Source organism: Barbus barbus (assembly GCF_936440315.1).
Source record: "Barbus barbus genome assembly, chromosome: 43".
Classification (NCBI taxonomy): domain Eukaryota; kingdom Metazoa; phylum Chordata; class Actinopteri; order Cypriniformes; family Cyprinidae; genus Barbus; species Barbus barbus.
Window position 1 is genome coordinate 13,991,055 of NC_136721.1, and position 21,339 is coordinate 14,012,393.

Here is a 21,339-nt window from a genome sequence, read left to right on the forward strand (position 1 = left end):
GGTGACACTGTGTGATGTGCAGGTGTGAAAGACATCCATCAAATGAGTATCTTTAAGGTAATTGCCTCCATCTTGCACCTGGGGAACGTGGGGATTGTGACGGAGAGAGATGGAGAATCCTGCCATATCAACGTAAGTCTACAACAAATGTTGTGTTTTAATGCATGTTATTTATTTTAGCACATTAGCATTAAACTGCTGACTATCCTTCACTACAATCTCTTTTTGCACCTGCAGAGGGATGATACACATTTGCATCATTTCTGTCGGCTGCTGGGTATAGAGCAGGAGCAGATGGAGCACTGGCTGTGCCGCAGGAAGCTGGTGACCACCGCCGAGACCTATGTGAAGAACATGTCGTATGCCCAGGCGGTCAACGCCCGAGACGCCCTGGCCAAACACATTTACGCCCATCTCTTTGACTGGATCGTGGAGCACATCAATAAGGCCTTGCACACGTCCACCAAACAGCACTCCTTCATTGGAGTGCTGGATATCTATGGGTAATGCTTGTGATAATGAGAGGGCATGCAAGTACAGCTTTAGAAACTTAGCTCTTCTGGTTCTTATAGACAGTAGAGTAATATGTCTTATGTTTTGACCTTCCCTTAGCAGAAACTGTATTGAGTTTTTAGAGTCAGCATTTGCCTGTAAGCCTTTCTGACCATGGGACTAATTACTTCCTCAAAGAGGGGAACTTATTGATCAGCATTAGAGTAAATGAGCAGGGAAGTGCCAAGCTATAGGATGCAGAGAAGGTGTTGAGTTTGTTTTCAGGGAAACCGAATTGATTTTGTTAATGTGTCTTCACCTCCCAACAGATTTGAAACATTCGAGATCAACAGCTTTGAGCAGTTCTGTATCAACTACGCCAATGAGAAACTACAGCAACAGTTCAACTCGGTCAGTAATAGATTATCAATAGATCCATAATGTATATTCTCAATTTTTAAGGTAAAAAAAAAATCACATTAGCTTTATTTTTAGCTATGTGTTTTTAATTTAATATTTTAAATATGAATAATTTACAGTAATTCAAAGATTTGTGAAAAATTGTAAGATCTCTGAACAGAGCGTCTTATTTAGTTTCAATTTCAGTGTCACTCATGCAGTATTTAGACGTATACTATTTATAAGTATTAATATATTAGATGAAGTAATATAATAATGATTACAATTTTTTCTCACATTTTAAGTGGAAATGATTTTTGTTTTATTTTAATAATAACTTTTATTAATTATAACAACTTTTTAAAATTATAAAACCATTTTTCATTATTTAAAAAATGAATGAACAATTATACTACTTTGGCTTGTTCTTGAGTGTACAATAAAAAAATCCTGGACGTTTCTAAAGGGAACACTCCACTTTTTTGGGAAATAGGCTCATTTTACTACTTCCCTAGAGTTAAACAGTTGAGTTTTACCGTTTTTGAATCCATTCAGCCGATCTCCGGGTCTGGTGGTAGCACTTTTAGCTTAGCTTAGCATAGATCATTGAATCGGATTAGACCATTAGCATCTCGCTCAAAAATGACCAAAGAGTTTCGATAACTTTCCTATTTAAAGGTTGACTCTTCTGTAGTTACATCGTCTGACGGAAAATGAAAAGTTGCGATTTTCGAGGCTAATATGGCTAGGAACTATACTCTCATTCTGGCATAACTTTGCTGCCATACCATGGGTGCAGCAGGCGTAATATTATGCAGCGCCTGAAAGTAGTCCCCAGCTAGGTAACTAGTTATGATATAGCTGGGGACTACTTTCAGGTGCTGTGTAATATCATTGGAAAATTGGAACTTTTCATTTTCCGTCGGTCTTAGTACACGATGTAACTACAGAAGAGTCAAGCTTTAAATAGGAAAATTATCGAAACTCTTTGGTCATTTTTGATGACCAAATGCTAATGGTCTAATCCGATTCAATGATTTATGCTAAGCTAAGCTAAAAGTGCTACCGCCAGACCCAGAGATCGGCTGGATGGATTCAAAAACGGTAAAACTCTAGGGGAGTCGTAAAATGAGCCTATTTCCAAAAAAAGTGGTGTTCCTTTAAAGTATAATCCAGAATGAAACTAATTTTCTCAGGAATATTGTTTTAATTGATAATCATTTTATAGTTTTTCTATATCACTTTCTAATCAGTTTGTTTTTTCTTTTCAATGGCTTTCAGTATCACTCTCTATCCTATTAGTCTTTTTTATTATTAGTTTGAATAACAAAAGCCAGTTGCGTAATGAATCATGTTCCAGGATGTTTTAGAATTTACAATTGCAATTACATTGTAGAATTGCATTCAGAAGTAAATAGATTATGTGGTGTAGAAATACAAAAGCATTAATTTTTTTAAAAGTTTGAAAATGTACTGCACGACAGGAATGACCCGTGTGTTTGTGTCATGTCTCTTGCCTGTATTTAGTTTAAAATTTAATGTATTTTAAGCATTTACCTAATACATATACATCATATATTCTTTAGCATGTGTTTAAACTGGAGCAAGAAGAGTATATGAAGGAGCAGATCCCCTGGACGCTTATAGATTTCTATGATAACCAGCCATGCATTGACCTCATAGAAGCCAAGCTTGGTATTCTGGACCTTCTTGATGAAGAGTGTAAGGTGAGTCGTGAGCAGAGTGAAAACAGTTGTTGAGAATATGATATAGAGAATTTGAGAGGCATGTTATCTAAACAGGTCTCTGAACAGAGCGTCTCATTTAGATTTAAAGACCTCTGTCTCTTTGAAGTTTTTGAGTATGAATCAGAGCAGCTTCAAAAGTGTGATCATGCTATTTCATCTACAAGTAACAGATAAATAATGTTTTCCTGCAGTTCAAAGTATTTTTCTTTACTGCATCTGACAGGTGCCTAAAGGAACGGATCAAAACTGGGTGCAGAAACTGTACAGCAAGCATTCAAATAGCGGGCATTTCGAAAAGCCCAGGATGTCCAACACTTCTTTCATTGTGGTCCACTTTGCAGATAAGGTTTGTTCATCTTATATTAAGTGCACTATAGGGCTCAGGATGCGGCAGGGATATAATCTCACCCAACCTATGAGATTAAAGGGGTAGTTCACCCAAAAATAAAAATTGTCATTCATTAATCACCCTCATGTCAGAAAGCTCTTGGATTTCATCAAAAATGTTAATTCCTGTTCCAAAAATTAACTAAAGGTCTTGTGGGTTTGGAATGACATGAGGGTGAGGAATTAAAGGGGTCATATGATGCGATTTCAAGTTTTCCTTTCTCTTTGGAGTGTTACAAGCTGTTTGTGCATAGATAAGATCCCTGAAGTTGCAAAGACTAAAGTCTCAAAACCAAAGAGATATTCTTTATAAAAGTTAAGACTCGACCACACCCACTTAAAACGGCTTATTCAAACACGCCCCCACATGTCTATGTCACAGCGTGGGGAGATTTGCAAAACACCGCCCAAGTGTATATGCAATGAAAGGGGGCGTGATTTTTATTCTCGCTGTAGTATTGTTGCTGCCACCAGCACCAATACTCCTGGAGACGATGTGTTTCGTTGTGAAAGAGAAAGTACTTTGTTTGGCCTTCCAAAAGAGGACACAACTAAAAATCGGTGGTTAAGTTGTATTTACAACAGTTCTACCCAAATATTAGAGTGTTTGCAGCGCATTTTATGGAGGACTATTTCCTGAACCTGGAAGGGTAACCTACAATGCTGGCTTGCACAAAGGCTGTTTCTATAAAGTGGGGCAATTCCAACTTTGCAAGGACAGTCTGGTGCTTCTGACTCACAGCCTGTAAGTATGTTTTCATATTTAAAGAATTTGCCACTAACGTGAGTTTTGAGCAGTGTAGAGCAGTGCTTGTCGTTTCTCCGATCACAAATGCAGACATGGTAATATTTAAAGACAGTATAAGTCATTATAATCAGTAATTATGTCCCCACTAGATGCAACAAATGCCTCGTTTATAATGGGTTTTATTGTTTTTGTGTTGTCGCGCCGGGACACAGCATCACAATACAGTAAGGGCGTAACATTTCCGTCTCACACTTGAGGTATTTGGCCAATCACAACGCACTGGATAGCTGGCCAATCAAAGCAAGCCTCGCTTCTCAGAACGATGAGCTTTGTAAAAATTGACGCGTTTCAGAAAGGCGGGGCATAGAGGAGCAACAATAATGTACGGTATGTGGAAAATGTGTTTTTTGAACCTTAAACTGCATAAACACATTGCATTACACCAAATTCTTTTTAGCAACGTCATATGACCCCTTTAATGACAGAATTATTATTTTTGGGTGAACTATCCCTTTAACTTCCTAAAACTCTTTTACAAACAAAGCAGGCTTTTCACACTTTAAGCTGTAAACCATTTTCATTTTTAAATCTTTAACAGATTTAAATTGAAAAAAATGACAAATACTTTTTGTGGAAATGAGCAAAATGTGTATTGCGCAGATGGGCTCACTGAAACCCAACTTGTGTGAAATTGTGTTACACAACACAAATGATTTGGTTAATAATACATGATGAATGCAACAGAAATAGCGGATGTTTCTTCATGCCAGTTTGGGGGCACAAAAATTATGTTATTTTTAGTGTGGTACTGATGAATGCATCACACTTGTGACATTATGACAGGTCGAATATCAGTGTGACGGCTTCCTGGAGAAGAACAGAGACACTGTTTATGAGGAGCAGATAAACATCCTCAAGGCCAGTCAGGTGAGAACTGTATATTTATTGTATATATCTGTATATATTTTTTACCCTTTAGTGTATTTAGCTCAGCTCAGTTATGTTACTCTTCCCCATTCAGCTGAGCCTCTGTTTATGCTTCACGCTTCCTCATGTCTGCAAGATTGAAATCACACTTTAGCTCATGTTTTGCTCTCTGGCCTGTTTTGGCCTGTTCTCAGGCAAACAGAGGCCTGACCTTGTCCACACCTAGCACTGTATCACTCGAACAGCCGGATCCATCTTAACCGAGATTTAATAGTATATCCATTGTCTTTGTCAATACTGATCTCTCTCATGGTGTTTTGTCCTGAGGTTTCTTAGCAACAGAATTCACTGGAATCTGAAATAAGTTAATTTGTAGACAGCAGCACATCAGCATCAACAAGCTAAAGATCTTCTCTGCAGGACAGTGTTGAGTTTTAAAATGAAACTTTCACTGGGACTCTTGTAATGAGGTGTCCCTGTGGAAGAAGTGCAATTTAAACATCAGTTTGTCTCAAGTGATGACCGTTTTCAGCTCTGCTGTCTGAAGTTTAAATATATTTCCCAGCTATGTTCTCTTCAGGATATCTGCAGTGCTCTCATCGTGCAGGGCCCTCCTTGTGGTTTAAAAAGTCGTGGGGTTTTATCGATATAAATAGTGAAGGCTTAGCTCATGTGTATTAATTAGGTTGTCGAATAATTTTGCATGATCTTTTGCTGTTTTAAAGACTTGTCTGTGTGATGTCTATGACTTAATTATTTCATCTACCACTGTTTGCCACTTAAAAAAACGATTTTGAGTATGTATATCGGAATACTTTGTCCAAAAATGAAAATAGTGCAGAAAATCTACTAATCGCCAGGCTATCAAAGATACAGATGAGGTTATTTCTTCATCGGAACAGATTTGGAGAAATATAGCATTACGTCACTTGCTCGCCAATGGATCCTCTGCAGTGAATGGGTGCCATCAGAATGAGAGTCCAAACAGCTCATAAAAACACCACAATAATCCACAAGTAATCCACACCAGTCCAGTCCATCTTTGTGAAGTGAAAAGCTGTTTGTTTGCAAGAAAAAAAATCCACTATTAAGATGTTTTAGCTTTAAACCGTCACTTCTGGCCAAAATACTCCATACTTCATAATAACACTTCCTCCAGTGAAAAAATAAATAAATCCCCTGTTGTCTTTTCACATCAAAATCCACTGACATATTTCTTTAAAGTAATACTGAATTTCTCTGAATCTGTTTTGATTAAAAACCAAACTCATCTACATTTTGGATCAACTGAGGCTAAGTAAAAGTTTTGAACTATTCCTTTATAAGTATACTATATTTTTGTCTGTCCTTCTGATTTAAAACAGCAAATGAAATCCTTTTCAGTCTAAAATTTTAATTTTCGTCACACTTTATTTTAAGGTCCAATTCTCGCTATTAACAAACCATTAGCTATGACTTTTGCCTCTATAGGCCTTTATCACACTTCCGCGTTCGAAAAGCGGAAGATTCAAATAGTAGCGTAAAAGAACTTCCGCTGCAGCCTCTATCAATGGCTGTGCCCATAGCACGGCATTGATGTGGATTATGTAGAATTCAGCACTTATACGTCTTCTAAAGACACCAATCTCAGTTTACAACAATTAATTGAGTATTATGAAACCAAGGAATATGTTGTCACGATATTCTGATGCGTATTTCATAACTTTAACAGGAGCGCGCAAGGCATACTGTTTGTGTATAGGCAGTTCTTCACTGTCTGATCACCTTATTTTGTTACAGAACAGCGAGAAAACTATACAAACAACATATCTAATAAGCATTAGAATTAGCCAAAGCTTAAAACATTAATTATGACTAAAGGCTGTATAGAAGGATTAAATTAAAGGTTTAGGGCAAACTTGCTGTATTAAACATAATGCTCACATTTTTTCACGCGCTCACTTTATGCTGCAATCTTCTATAATTGCATCAAATTGAATATTCCAAATAAAAAAATATTTTCAACCCATAGACGATAATTAAAAATACGTTTGATCATCTTAATCGAGTTTTTCTCTGTGATTGCGTGCAACAATTGAATATTATACTGTGAACAAGAGCGGGAGGTTAATCACAATAAATATAATTCAAAAATAATTAAAAATAAAATTAAATCAGTCCGAGTATTCCTCTGGCAGTAACTTGAGCTGCGTGCTCTTCATTTTTTTTTTTTTTTTTTTTTTTTTTTTAACAATCTGTTTATTGAGATGTAACAAGATATTACAAAGTAGTAAATGTAGTACAACAATAATGTAGTTACATCTTTTCATATGAAAAAACACAACACAAAAAAAACAAACCCACAGGTTATTTTAAATAGTAACACAGGTTATTCCAGACAGTAATACAATAGGAAGAAGCTGGAAATCCAAAACATGCGTAGAAGGCATACACAAAATCAATATTCAACAGTGGTTTATTTAAATAAATCTGTTTGGGGGTATATGTCAAATGTCAAGTTATCTTTTCTTCTCTGGTCTCATTCAGTACATTGCCAAAATCCGAATTTGAGATAAAAGATATAAAGGGTGCCCAAATTTTCTCAAAAGAAGAAAGTTTACCTATTAACATATGTTATCTTTTCCATTGCTAAACAGAAAGACATGTTATTGATCCACTGTACAATAGACGGCCTTTCCACTTTCTTCCAGTACAGAGCTATCAGACGCTTTGCTTGAAGTATACTAAAATATTACAAAAAGTTTATGAGAACTGCTATGTGAACAGTATTTTCAGGAATAATTCCCAAAATAAAAATTTCAGGTTTCATGGGTAGATTTATAGATATCATCTGGAAAATAAATATAGCCACCTCTTTCCAAAACTCCTGCACCTTCGGGCAGTGTGTGCTCTTCATTAATCTGACCGGCAGAGCTGACTGTTGCGTCGCTCAGAGAGGCTAATGTTACACATTAAAATGAAGGATGACATACATGGTATGGAATCTGTATAATACGCAGTTTTAACATTGACATTTATTGCGTTTAACGTTAGTTTAATTTTCTTCACAAAACTGGAGTCTGTCCATTGACAATAAAGCAAGCGGAAATTCCTTTACGCTACTAATCGGAGCCGGACGTGACGACACACGGACTGTGATAAAGGCCTATAAACTCCTAATTTGCTGCTTATTAATAGTACGGTAGTTGTTAAGTTTAGGTATTGGGTAGGCTAAGGGATATAGAATATGGCCATGCAGAATATGTGCTTTATAAGTACTAAAACAGCCAATATATTAATAATAGGCATGCTAATAAGCAACTAATTAATAGTGAGAATTGGTCACTATACTAAAGTGTTACCGTAATTTTTAGTTTAACTTGTAACAAATTATTTGAATTTAAATGGAACTTCCCAGTTCTTTTTCCAACCCTGTTCAACTCAGGATACCATTGCTGTCCACACCTTTAATTTGTGTTTAGTGTCTGGTCCAGCATCTGTTTATCAGTGTCATCCTACTGTATCAGACTTACAGCGACAGCAGTTTAATGATATCATCTGTATTCTGTCTTAGAGCCCTGAATCTTGGCAGGATCATGGTATTAGGGATGCATTGAAACACTGTGTACCTGCCTTGCGGTGGATGCTTAGGGAGTGGATTTGAAAGGGCTTCCAAATGTGCTTTGAAGTGCTGCTGCAGTTGAATACAAATTTTACGCTAGTCTAGCTAGAATTAAAAAAACAACAACTGGGGTTCGTATGTTTCTTATGTAAGGTGTGATGCATCTGTAATATCAATGGAAAGCTGTAGTCAAGCAGTCAAGATTTCTTCATGTGACGCTTATATAATCAAATGTATTAATATTCTTGTGCCTCTACAAAATATATTTATAAATATAATGTTTTGGTTTTTTCTTTTTTTTCTTTTTTGGTTTGTTTTGAACACTTTCACTTTTCAATATTTTATTTTTTATTTTTTGGTACAGTTCCAGCTGGTTGCGGATCTCTTCCACGATGGTAAAGGTGCTGGTCCTCCCTCAGCCACCAGCAAGAGCTCCAAGATCAACGTCCGGGCTGCCAAACCAATTCCAAAAGGCCACAACCGAGAGCACAGGAAAACTGTGGGGACCCAGGTGAGACTTGGTGTCAGAGGCCAGTTTTAGGTCGGTATTTATGCTGGACAGTGGATCCACTGAAACTCTGTTTATTATAAAGATGAGGTGCGTAACATAATGAAGACATTTTTTTTAACTTTTTCCTTTTCACAGTTCAGGAACTCTCTACATCTTCTGATGGAAACGCTCAATGCTACCACCCCTCATTATGTGCGCTGCATTAAACCCAATGATTTAAAGGAATCCTTTGTGTAAGTTTGGTCTTTTGTCTTCGTCTTATCCATCCATTAGTACTTATCTAGTTTATCTTGCCTATAAATAGAGAGGTATACAGCAAATTCATTTAAGCTGCCAGAGAACATTAGAGTCATGCTGGTACAGAGATGTTTGATCGACCTCAAATGCACCGTAAGTTTCCTCCAACAATCAGACATCAAAGCTCCTCTAAGAATTAGCCGATAAGGTTATATAAACTATAATTAAACCTAGTTTTCTGTCATGGAAATCAGTAGAAGTGGCCCCCATCTGCAAAGTACTAGCTGATTTAACACTTTTGTTAATTATTTTTCCATGAAATGTTTGAGGTGAATGAAAACCTGATGTAATATTGACTAGTCTGTTCCAAATACTGTAATAAAAAGAAATGTTTCTATCTTATATAGTACTTGTCAGCTTTTTAATGTGTTACACCATATTCATCTTTAGTCTATCATATTAAATGTATTTATTTGCTTATTGTTTTGTGAAGTTCACATTTCTAAGAAAGGATTGGGTCTTGTTTTGCTCTGTTTGTGTCCTCTGTAAATTCGGAACACAAAAGCTCCTTCAAGGATGCTAAATTGAGAGGGTTTTGTCAGTCACATGCTCTTAAGGTTGTGAACACACAGTCACAGAGTTCTGAGTCAGATAGCCTCCAGTCCCTGAGCGGACTGCAGTCTCCCAATGCCTCTCTCACAGGAGATGTGCTCTATGCTCAAAAAAAAGATCCGGTAGGTCTAGATAACACCCCAAATCTCTTGTGGTGTGACATGCTCACTTTTTGTACCCAGATGTTCCTAGTTTAGAATCTTCTTACGTTGGTTTTCACAAAGATTCCTCACTCCTCGATTGCTCTCTTGCCTTCTGTAGGTTTGATTCTAGAAGAGCTGTTCAGCAACTGCGAGCATGTGGAGTTCTGGAGACCATCCGCATCAGTGCCGCCGGCTATCCATCCAGGTAACGGATCTACAGATTCCTTTATAGGGCTTCAGGGCAGGGTAGACATGGGGCTCTTGTTTTATGCTTTCAAGCAAGACGGTAGTCAAGAATTTTGGTACTTCATATATATACATGCATAACCTCATGTATTCTTACTAATCATTGGAAATTATATAACTATTTATATAACTTATAATAACATTGGAAATTATATAACTATATCAAACCACAAATACAAGTTTATTTAAAATGCTTTTCCTTGTCACATCTGATGTCATTTCTTAGGTGGACCTATCCAGATTTCTTCAGCAGATATCGTGTGCTTATGACAAAGAAGGACATGACCATTGGGGATAAGAAGCAGGTTTGTAAGAACCTGCTGGAGACCTTGATAAAGGTAAGACTACCATGGCTAGAAATGACTCAAATGCAAGTTGTATGCATAGTGCTCACTCTCATCCTGGTATTGTGGTTATACAATGTTTGTCCGGACATTTACCACAGCAATTTTGAACTACCTTGTACTTTTATTTATTACTATGCCATTGCCATCTAAAACTATCCGTGTGCCATCTATTACCATGGTACTGTTTTAGAAAACTAAATGAGCTCAAAACATATTCTTATCCTAGAAATTAAAATATTTTGTAAATATTTCTAACATTTCTAACATATATTCTGATTGAAAGCTTTGGCTCTGTAAGTGTTTTTTTTTAAAGAAATTAAATTGCATTAAATTCATCAAAAGTGTGTATGTGTTATTATATATATATATATATATATATATATATATATATATATATATATATATATATATATATATATATATATATATATATATATTAGGGATGCACCGATACTGGTATCGGGTCGATACTGAGCTCATGTACTCGTATTCGTTCAAATGCCCCGATAATAAACGCCTATACCACTCATGTGATCAGTGCCATATTCAGACAAAGAAACACCAACAACAGAAAAACAGACAGCAGAATGTAGTTATTAGAGATTAAGGATGTCTAAAAATGTACATGCAATGAATATAATGTTAAACATTCAGTATTAATGCCTGTATAGCTGATGTGAGCAAGCTGATAAGCAAAACATGCTGAGTGGATCCAGCGCGCGGCGGCGCAGATGCGCGAGCTTGTCGAGTGAATATCCCTTTCTCACAGATATCACTGGAAAGTTTGTACTTCGGTCGGAAATGTCAAAAACGAGTAAGTAAAACAATGCACAAGTTACTTAACAGTAGGGAGAGAGAGATAGAGAGAGCGCGCGCGCACTTCTGTGGTGTGATCTTTATTGATGTTCGCTCAGCACGCATCATTTGAATTAAAACTAAATCGTAAATATATGACAACATATAGGGGCATTCATTCACTTTAAACATCATTTATTTTTAACCTTAAGCATTGAACACGAGTGAAACACAAGTGAAACTATCAGCCTGTGTGAAATGCGCTAGGCTGTTCTGTACTTGTCCGTTTCATCTGCTCCGGTACACATAAGTGCGCGCGCTGTGCGTGTTTTCCTTGCTTCATGCGTGTTTCTGCAATTATATGGCTTTGAAATCTAAATGTTTCAGATGAAAAAAAAATAAAAATTCTATATCTGAAAATGATTGATTTATAACGAGTGGTTCCCTGCATAATTACAGCAAAAAGCGTGGTTACAGCACTGAGCCGCTGCAATGGAGCAGCTCTAATGCTATTTAAGATGATGTACCATAGAGCAAATAAATAAATAAAAAATTAACAGTGAAAGTAACAAAAAATTGTAAATTACATTTTAATGGGCATAATTAAGTGTGAAAAATAACCGAAGGATATACAGTCAAACCAAAAATTATTCAGAGACCAGATATAATTTTTTATTTTTTATTTTTTTTTTACTAGTGGGTGCAGGACACTATAGTTAATTTAAGTAACTGAGGATAGCAAAATAAAGTAAACTGTGACAAATTATACCCAAAAATTCTTGATACAGTGGACTACCAGTAAAATTTATACAAAAGTGAGACCAAAAATTATTCAGACCAAGTAATGGAAAAAATTGAAATTCAGGCTTTCATGAACCTGGTTGACAGCATGCCCAGGAGACTACAGGCTGCCATTAAGGCTAAGGGTGGCCCGACAAAGTATTGATAGTTGTGTAAATATCTTTATATTTACACAATATACTGTCAATATATATATACTGTGTGTGTATGTATGTATCAAATAAATAGTGTTCTTTTGAACTGAAAAAAATACTGTGTATCATGGTTACCACAAATATGTTCAGCAGCACAACTTTTTTTTTTTTTTTGATAATAATAATCAAATGTTTCTTGAACACCAAATCAGCATTAGAATGATTTCTTAAGGATCATGTGACACTGAATACTGGAGTAATGATGCTGGATATTCAGCCCACTTTGCCATCACATAAATACATTTAAATATTAAATTTTACATTTAAAATTAAAGTTAAAGTTACATATTAAAATTATTTTAAATTGTAGTAATATTTCATAATATTACTGTTTCTACTGTATTTTTGCCAAATAAATGTAGACTCGATGAGCATAAGAGACACAAAAACATGAAAAAAAATCTTACTTTTGAATGGTAGTATATTTATCTCAATAAATGCAGTTTTATTAACAACTTGTCATTTTTACACTTACTGCTTGTCCAAAATAGCATTTTGGACACATGGGCAATGCTCAGGGGTTAAATATTTGCCTTCTCCTACATGAGAATTATTTGTAATGTTTTTTCAAAGATATTTATCATGAATAAACCTGTTAATTGTGACTCTTCCTCTGTCCTTCAGGACCCAGATAAGTTCCAGTTTGGAAAGACAAAGATTTTCTTCAGGGCAGGACAGGTGGCCTATCTGGAGAAGCTCCGAGCTGATAAGTTCCGCTTTGCCTGCATTAAGATCCAGAAGACCGTGCGAGGATGGCTGCAGAGAATTCAGTACCGCAAGATCCGCAAGTCTGCTATCACTCTGCAGAGATACGGCCGGGGTTATTTGGCACGCAGGTGAATGTTTGAGTAGAGGGCTTAGATTGAACTTCACTGGCACGTTTTTCACTACTTATGGCTCTTGTTCTCTCATTATCTCTCAGATATGCAGAGATGCTTCGCCAGACCCGAGCAGCACTTATTTGTCAGAAGCAGTACCGGATGGTGCGAGTTCGACGGGAGTATCTGAGGACCCGTCGGGCTGTGATCACCATTCAAGCGTTTGCCCGGGGCATGTTCATACGCAGGTTATATCAGGAGGTACTGTACAGCACTTTATCTTTTATTTCACACTCTTCGTGTTTCTTTAAAGCACAGTTTTAAGCTGCATTTTCTGTCTTTTCAGTTCCTGCTCCATCACAAAGCCATGATCATACAGAAGACTGTCCGTGGTTGGCTCGTGAGAAAGAAGTATCTCCATGCCCGATATGCTGCCATTGTCATCCAGTGTTTCTACCGCCGCGTACGTGCCAAGCGCCAACTCAAACAGCTCAAGATAGAGGCCCGTTCGGCCGAACACTTTAAAAACCTCAATGTTGGAATGGAGAACAAGATTGTGCAGCTCCAGAAGAAGATTGATAACAAGGTACAGGAGCATAATAGGATGCATGAATGATTACAGAGTCACCAAAACGAACTGACATGATGCTGACAAGTTATCTTCTTTCTTTACAGTCAAAAGAGTATAAAACTCAGAATGAGCAGCTGGTTGTTGCTAACACTTCTCTGGAATCAGAAGTCACTAAGCTCCAGAAAGAAATGGAGACTCTGCGCAGTCGGCAGACTGCTGGCACTCAGGTGACATCACTGCAGGAAGAGCTTGAGAAGTTGAGGGCGGAGCTCCAGGAAGCCCACACCCAGAGGAAGAAGATAGAGGAGGAGTTCAGCAATGAGAAACAAGGACTCGAACAGGTGAGAAAGGATGCTCAGATAACTACTTGATGTTTGTTGATGTTCTTTGTCTCATATGAATTTCAAAGAATTTTTTCATATGTCTACATCATTTGAAATGGCCGAGGGTAAATAGAAAAATAGGTCAATGCATAGACTCTTAAATAGACTCTTAACAGGGCAGCTGTTACATAACTAATGTCTGTCATGCACAAGCAAAGTTAATAATGCATGGAAATTGTTTAAGAGGTTTGACCAGCTCACAAAAGGTCTTTTGAAATGGAATAATCAGCTAGTATGTCTTTAATGTGACCATCATCTCTCTCATGTTTTGATGGTAAGAGTTAAAAATGATACATTTAAATTATAGTAATGACTTAAAATATCAGTGCTATTGTGATGCACTCAAGTAGTTTTTAAGTTTATGCTTTTTTTTTGTTTTTCTTTTCTTTCTTGTTATAGACGTGTTTATACTACAATTCAAAAGTTTGGGATCATAACATTTTTAATGTTTGTGAAAGTCTCAAATGCTTACTAAGGCTGCATTTATTTGATCAAAAATACAGTAAACAGTAATATTTTTACAATTAAAAATAACAGTTTTTGTATTTGGAATTGAAATTTTTAAAATGTCATTTATTTCTTTGTTGGTAAAGCTGAATTTTTAGTAGCCGTTACTCCAGTCTTCAGTGTCACACGATCCTTCTGAAATCACTCTAATATACTGATTTGATACTCAAGAAACATCTAATTATTGTCAGTGTTGAAAAGAGTTGTGCTGCTTAATATTTTATTGAAACCTTGATACGTTTAGATGCCATTTACAGACAAAAGTATTAATTTCTTTGAAAATAATCTTGTTGACCCCAAACTTTTAAACAGAAAGGTATATCAGTATATGCACAAAAAGGGACATATCAAATAAGACGGTTTGAAATAATTATCATTTTAATTCAACTTTTCACTCAAATTGATATGCTGATAATCTAATTTATAAATAAATAAATAAATAATATTTAACTTGTGGACCCCACTGTATATAATCTGAACTGGCTTGCTTACAGTTAATCTTGCTTTTTTTTTTTCTTTTTTTTTTTGCAGAGGGTGGAGGAGCTCGAGAAAGAGAACACGCTCTTGAAGAAGGAGAAAGAAGAGATGAACCGCAGAATCCAGACCTCCAATCAGGGTGAGTTTCATGCTTCAGAGTCACACGCACACTCAGAGCATCTGGAGGAAGGCGCATGAGGAGCGAAAGGATGTGTGGCTTGCCTGGAGGGCTGGGCTGGTTTTGTTTGATGCACAAGAGGGTCTGTGTGCACAAGTGGGACGAGAGAGACAGAAACTGCATTGGATTTCAGTAGAGGAATGAGACACTGCTGCTTTACCTGCACAACTAAAAGCTGACCATTGTATCAAGCCGGTTCACATGCGAGAATGCTATTTGAAACCCGAGGTTTGATCTCAATACGCTTTCTGTTTGTTAAATGTTGCTTTAACGAGTTTGTCCCGCACATATTTTGCTCAGTGCTGTTCTGCTGTCGAGGCTGTTTAAGTTGTTCAAAACGCTATTTAAAGGACTGTTATGAATACTGTGATTTGTTTCGACAAGTTTCATCAGTTTTTGTTAATAGTGTCTTTAGTAGGAAACTAATTTTTCTCTCAGAAGTTTGATTTCTGCTCTTTATTTCGGCCAATCTAAAGAGTCTGTTATTTCACTAATGATAACGGTGACTGTCATGTGCTCACCCTCATATCATTCCAAATGACTCCCTTTTCATTTGCTGAGCACAAAAAAAACTTCAAAAAAAGTCTATGCAGTCCAGTCAGTGTTGTTTTGGACCCCATTAATTTTGTATTGTATGGAAAAAAGCAGTTCTTCAGAATACCTTCTTCCATGTTTCACAGAAGAAAGTAAGTCAGGTTTGGAATAACATGAGGGTGAGTAAATGGTGACAGGATTTTCGTTTTTGGTGAACTATCCCTTTAAAGAAAAGTCTTGTGCAATTCATGTGAATAGGATGGTTAAAGCTGGAGGCACAATCAAGCTTTCATGTGACATTGATAAATCAGATAAAATTCATGATAACCAACAGTTTTAACATATGAAATACCCCTTTGTTATTATTATTTGTCATTTCTATAACGGTTAAAACAAAAAGAAACAAGGAACATTTAAAAAAAATACAGAAGTCTTATCATATTTCTAGTATGCCTTTATGGAGCTTCACTTGTTCCTCAAGTCACTGCTTCAAATAAAAGGGTCAAGGGAAACAATGTCACAGGTTTATTATACCATTATTTTGGTATGATAATTATCTCCTCATTAATAAGGCCATACATCTGATAGCTCTTTCAGAAAGGATGTGATTAGAAGCTTTCACACTCTACAACTTTGAGTACAGTTGAGTAGTTTGGTTTAAGTTAGCGGTTATGTTTTGATTATTATATGCGTTTTGAATGCAGAGGATGTGCTTATTTTATTTCTATTTAGATTACAGAATCAAGAACATTTTGTAACCTACACATAGATGTTCAAAGGTCTTCCATTAGAGTAATAAAGATCTTTTATTGATCGCCGAAGATAAATAAAAGATTGATAAAAGTGTTATCATCATCACTATTATGTTGCATAATATTCAAGTGGACTCGGTAACACAAAACCTGTAGTGTGAATGTAAAATAAAATGGATCAAAAGAGGTTTCAGTTTTTCATATCCGTAGATGCTGAAAGAAAAAAACTAATTTATGAGAGAGATATGTTTTTCATACACGTTATACAGAAATATTCAGCTTGTGAAAGTTGATACAGGTGAATGGGAGCTGCATGTTGTCTGGCTCATTGCTTTATTCCTGTGACTGAATGCCTTTGTTTTGTCTTTCAGGTCAGGGAGGCGATGTGTCTCAGAAAGAGATCCGTCTGCAGGTTGAACTGGATGAGGAGAGGCAACGATATCAGAATCTGGTGAAAGAATATTCCAGACTGGAGCAGAGATATGAAAATCTGCAGGAGGACATGTCCTCCATGAAGGTAACGCTTTGACAGTGAGTCTGAACTTCTGGAATTTGCTTTTTATTGTTGTCTGTAACATCTTTATGGTTCTAGTTCCATCCTGGCCACCGGAGGAACCCCTCTAACCAGAGCAGTCTGGGCTCAGACTCCAACTACCCCTCCATCAGTATGTCAGAGGTGGGAGACACCGATGACACCATCCAGCAGGTGGAGGTAAAGCTACAGTATTTCAATGAATCTGCCAACACATGCAGCAGACTTTGAAAACTGTATAAAGACACTTCAGGATGAGCATTAATTTGGTTTTGTCTTCCTGTAGGAGATGGGCATAGAGAAGGCTGCCACGGACCTCAGCGTTTTCATGAAGTTACAGAAGCGTGTGCGAGAGCTGGAGCAGGAAAGAAAGAGGCTGCAGACCAATCTAGAGAAAGTTGAGGAACTGAGCAAACGCAAGGCATGTGTATTTGTCATGTCTTTTCTGCTTTCATACTCTTCTCACAGTTGCCACAAAACAATACAAAAAATAGAAAATACAGAACAGTTTTAAACAAAAAAATACAGAATATAAAAATACAAAAACTTTAAAAATAAAAATAAATATTAAATAACTATATATAGAGTAATTGTTGTTTATTTTAAAATTATATTTTTACTTTTATATTTTATGACATTTAAACTAGAATCTGTTGGCTTTGACTGGAAATATGTCAACAAAGGAAAGATAACTGACTGTTTTATCATTTGATAGGGTTTTTGAGGTAGTGAATGAATGCGTTAATAAAAGTAATCTTAAATAATCCAGATTTGCTGATTGCTATGTTGATACTGTTCTCTTATGTTCTTATGACAGTTTTAGCAACAGAACTTAAACCGAGTGACTGCTGAACATTTCCCACTTTTTGGCCGTAGGTTACAACATGTAACCTGGAAGTCGTGGTCTAATGGTTAGAGAGTCGGACTCGTAATCCAAAGGTTGCGGGGTCGAGTCTCGGGTCGGCAGGGATTGTAGGTGGGGGGAGTGAATGTCCAGCGCTCTCTCCACCCTCAATACCACGACTGAGGTGCCCTTGAGCAAGGCACCGAACCCCCAACTGCTCCCCTGGCGCCGCAGCATAAATGTCTGCCCACTGCTCCGGGTGTATGTTCACGGTGTGTGTGTGTGTTCACTGCTGTGTGTGTGCACGTTGGATGGGTTAAATGCAGAGCACGAATTGGCAGTATGTCACTTCACATAGCCGGCCGGTCATAAACACCAGTTATCTTTTCTGATGTTCCCTCATCTGGACTTGCAACAGCATGGTCCTCTGCTTTATCAGTCAGCATGTGTTTACATTTTTTTTTTTCTTTTCATTCTTTTATCTTATAGGGAAATGAGCCCAAGAGCTCCACGTCAGAGGACGATATAAACGCAGACCTGGCCTACAACAGTCTGAAGGTAAGAGTCAGTCAAGCTCAGTGTAATGATCATGCTGCTCTGCCTCCAGTCAAATGTCGGTCTTGGTGCTTATTGATTTGTTCTGCACTGGGGCCACTCTGCTGCTGGTTGCTCTGCCTGTTAAACTGTGGGTGAGTGGAACGATGCAGAAATTTAAGACATGTTTAGAGAGTTGAACTATGGCAGGAAGGCACGTGGATGATGTTTTGCTTTTATTTTTGTTCTGCTATTTGCATAAACTCTCAAATTCTTCATTTTGTTAATTAAACACTTTAACTTTCAGACAAACTTTGAAAAGTGCCTTTGTATTGTAGACATTGAATTTGACATTAATGAAAACACAGCTGTGTGGAATAGACAGAATGTTCAATAGGATGCATTGTCTTTAAGGTCCAGTTGATTTCTTGATAGATCTCTGTTGGTCTGATATCGAGAAGTCAGTCAAAACTCACAGAAGCAGAGGAAGGAAAGCGATCAAATTTATTCTTTCAACCCCCTATTTTATTTTGTCTGGCTAGAAATAATATAAGCAATAAGTAATTACTATATAAAGCAAAAGCAATTAAACTTTTCTGTTTCTCAACATAGTCTTTTGACCTTAAAGATTTTGAAACAAACAATTTCTTACCTCTGAATTGTCTCACTCTCTTATTTCCCGTAAAAAATTATACAGCATAATAACGTGAGATAAAATAGTGATAGCATCACAATCAAACATCAAATCAAAACGAAGTAAAAAAATAATGTATATGAATAGTATTTATTTATTATATTTTAAATGCATAAATGCAAATATATTTATTAATTCTTTCAAATCACATTCTTTACTGTACTTTTCATATATATGCTATCCTTTTATTTATATATATATATATATATATATATATATATATATATATATATAAAACAACAATGTTATATCGTATATATGTGTATATATGTATAACATAACAAAATGTTATATGTATGTATGTACAGTATGTCTTTATATATTTGTTTCTTACCTCTGAAGTTTTTCACTCTCTTATTTCCTATAAAAATGATACTGCATAATAACGTGAGAAAATAGTAATAGCAAACAACATCAAATCAAAAGTAAGTTGAATTATAATTCTATAAAAACTTATAATCTATAATATATAACCTATTATTCTTTTAATTGAAAAAAAAAATCTAAATATAATAATACACTATAAATTATACATATATGTATGTACAACTCTCTTGGACTAGTCTTGAAGCTGCACACAGGCAGATGGCTAAAAAGAAATCAAATTTATTCCTTTGTGTCTTATATTTTAATTTTTTTCATATCTCATTTTTACTATCATGTTATTGTGATCTTCATCGGACAGTTTAATATCAGCAATTGGTTTTCAGTTCAATCATTCATTTATCTGAGCACGAGGGCGTGTTGAAACCCCAACAGCAGGCTTGGTTTAACAGCTTTAAAAGGTTTGATTCTGACCAGAGAGTAAAGTATGAGAATGAAGACACCAGAGCCAAAAGTTGATCTATTGGCTGTGTAGCTGAATGTGGAGCTTAAGGCAGTAGAATTACGTAACTGATTTGTTTGTTTTCTTAAAGCGCCCCGGCATTGCACGGTGAGCTTATATAATAATTGCAGATGGTTCTTGTTATGCAGCGCTCAAACGCTCTGTGTTTGATCAAAGCTTTAGCTATGGGCATTAGATTCACTTGGATGAACTTACTGCAGTCAGCATTGCTTGATTTGAGTCCCTCTCTTTCTGTTTCAAAGATTCTTTCTCTCACACAAACACACATTCGTTCAGGCTTATTAACAACTTTTTGCCTCCAGTCACTTTTGATAGCTTTTAATAAAAATAAATCCTTTAAGTGGTACAAAATGCAGGCTATTGACCCTCTTTCAGACTGTATTCATAAAATTTGTTCTGTTTACAGCGGCAAGAGCTCGAGACTGAGAACAAGAAGTTGAAGAATGACCTGAACGAGTTGAGGAAAGCGGTGGTCGACAAGGCCTCTGATAACAACTCATCCAATGACCAAGAGGGCTACAGCCTGCTGCTGAATCAGCTCAAAGCGGCCAATGAGGAGCTGGATGTGCGCAAGGAGGAGGTCCTTATGCTTAAGACCCAAATCGTGAACTCCACAAGGCAGTCAGAGAACATAAACCACATTGTGAGTCTAAGAACATCACCACCCCTCATTTTATAAATTTGACCTTTGTGGGCCTCTCGTACATTTTTTTTTTTTTTTTTTTTTATACAGCTGTTGTCTTACCAAATGAATCTATTGTAGTATGCCATTATCATATCAGGCTTTCTAATCCATTAGCATCCCATCAGGCTTCAGGGTACCTTGAATGTAAAACTTCTTTAGCTTCTATAAAAGCAATCAGGCATGGAGACATTGCATTGGATAAGATGGGATATAATGGGTTTTGATGGAGCTCAGAGTTATTTAAGTTCAGGCAAAGTTCAGTATAATAGTGATGGTGTGTCTGAGCTTTACAGAAGCTGTACTGCTAGTAGAAATGGCTTTATATCCACCTGCCTTTCTGAATCTGCTGAGGTGGGCGAATCAGTGTCAGCATTGATTATGCTCGAAAAGAAAGTTCTTTTTCTCGTTCTCACTGTTATATTTAAGTTTTATGAGTTGCTGAAATGGAGAGTCCATAAGACAAAAACTTTTCTCTCTGCAAGAATGCTTCAGTGCACTAAAATATCTATAAACATACATTCATTGTTTCCTTTTTAACATATTGTTTAATTCAAACAGGATTCCAATGATGTATCAGAATGGACCAACAACAAGAAGCCCGTGGACTCGGAGGACACTGTTGATGCACCTGATTTAAAGAAGTAAGGCAGTCCAATCTACATAATGAAAGGCTTTTAAAGTGACATCAGCTCTCCTCCACATACTCATTCGTCTATTTTAATGAAGATTGAATCCAGTGGTATTGACCGTTCATTTGAGTCTAGAGCAGCTCTCTGATTCAGCTCTTCATGCTCT

The 21,339-nt window shown here is 36.5% G+C and overlaps 1 protein-coding gene across 1 annotated transcript in view; it reads left to right on the top strand.

The window, feature by feature from the left end:
* The window catches only part of LOC306861962 (unconventional myosin-Vb-like), a 63,225-nt gene that overhangs the window by 31,526 nt on the left and 10,360 nt on the right, over positions 1-21,339 (top strand). The window contains exons 9-29 of the mRNA XM_079404517.1: positions 23-132; positions 238-503; positions 822-903; positions 2,478-2,618; positions 2,863-2,985; positions 4,618-4,701; positions 8,667-8,813; positions 8,949-9,046; positions 9,924-10,010; positions 10,278-10,389; positions 12,813-13,024; positions 13,111-13,267; positions 13,353-13,592; positions 13,682-13,918; positions 14,999-15,083; positions 16,780-16,925; positions 17,001-17,120; positions 17,227-17,361; positions 18,274-18,342; positions 20,266-20,502; positions 21,103-21,185. Of these exons, the coding sequence (XP_079260643.1) occupies positions 23-132; positions 238-503; positions 822-903; positions 2,478-2,618; positions 2,863-2,985; positions 4,618-4,701; positions 8,667-8,813; positions 8,949-9,046; positions 9,924-10,010; positions 10,278-10,389; positions 12,813-13,024; positions 13,111-13,267; positions 13,353-13,592; positions 13,682-13,918; positions 14,999-15,083; positions 16,780-16,925; positions 17,001-17,120; positions 17,227-17,361; positions 18,274-18,342; positions 20,266-20,502; positions 21,103-21,185 (2,971 nt within the window). The remainder of the gene's footprint in view (positions 1-22; positions 133-237; positions 504-821; positions 904-2,477; positions 2,619-2,862; positions 2,986-4,617; positions 4,702-8,666; positions 8,814-8,948; positions 9,047-9,923; positions 10,011-10,277; positions 10,390-12,812; positions 13,025-13,110; positions 13,268-13,352; positions 13,593-13,681; positions 13,919-14,998; positions 15,084-16,779; positions 16,926-17,000; positions 17,121-17,226; positions 17,362-18,273; positions 18,343-20,265; positions 20,503-21,102; positions 21,186-21,339) is intronic.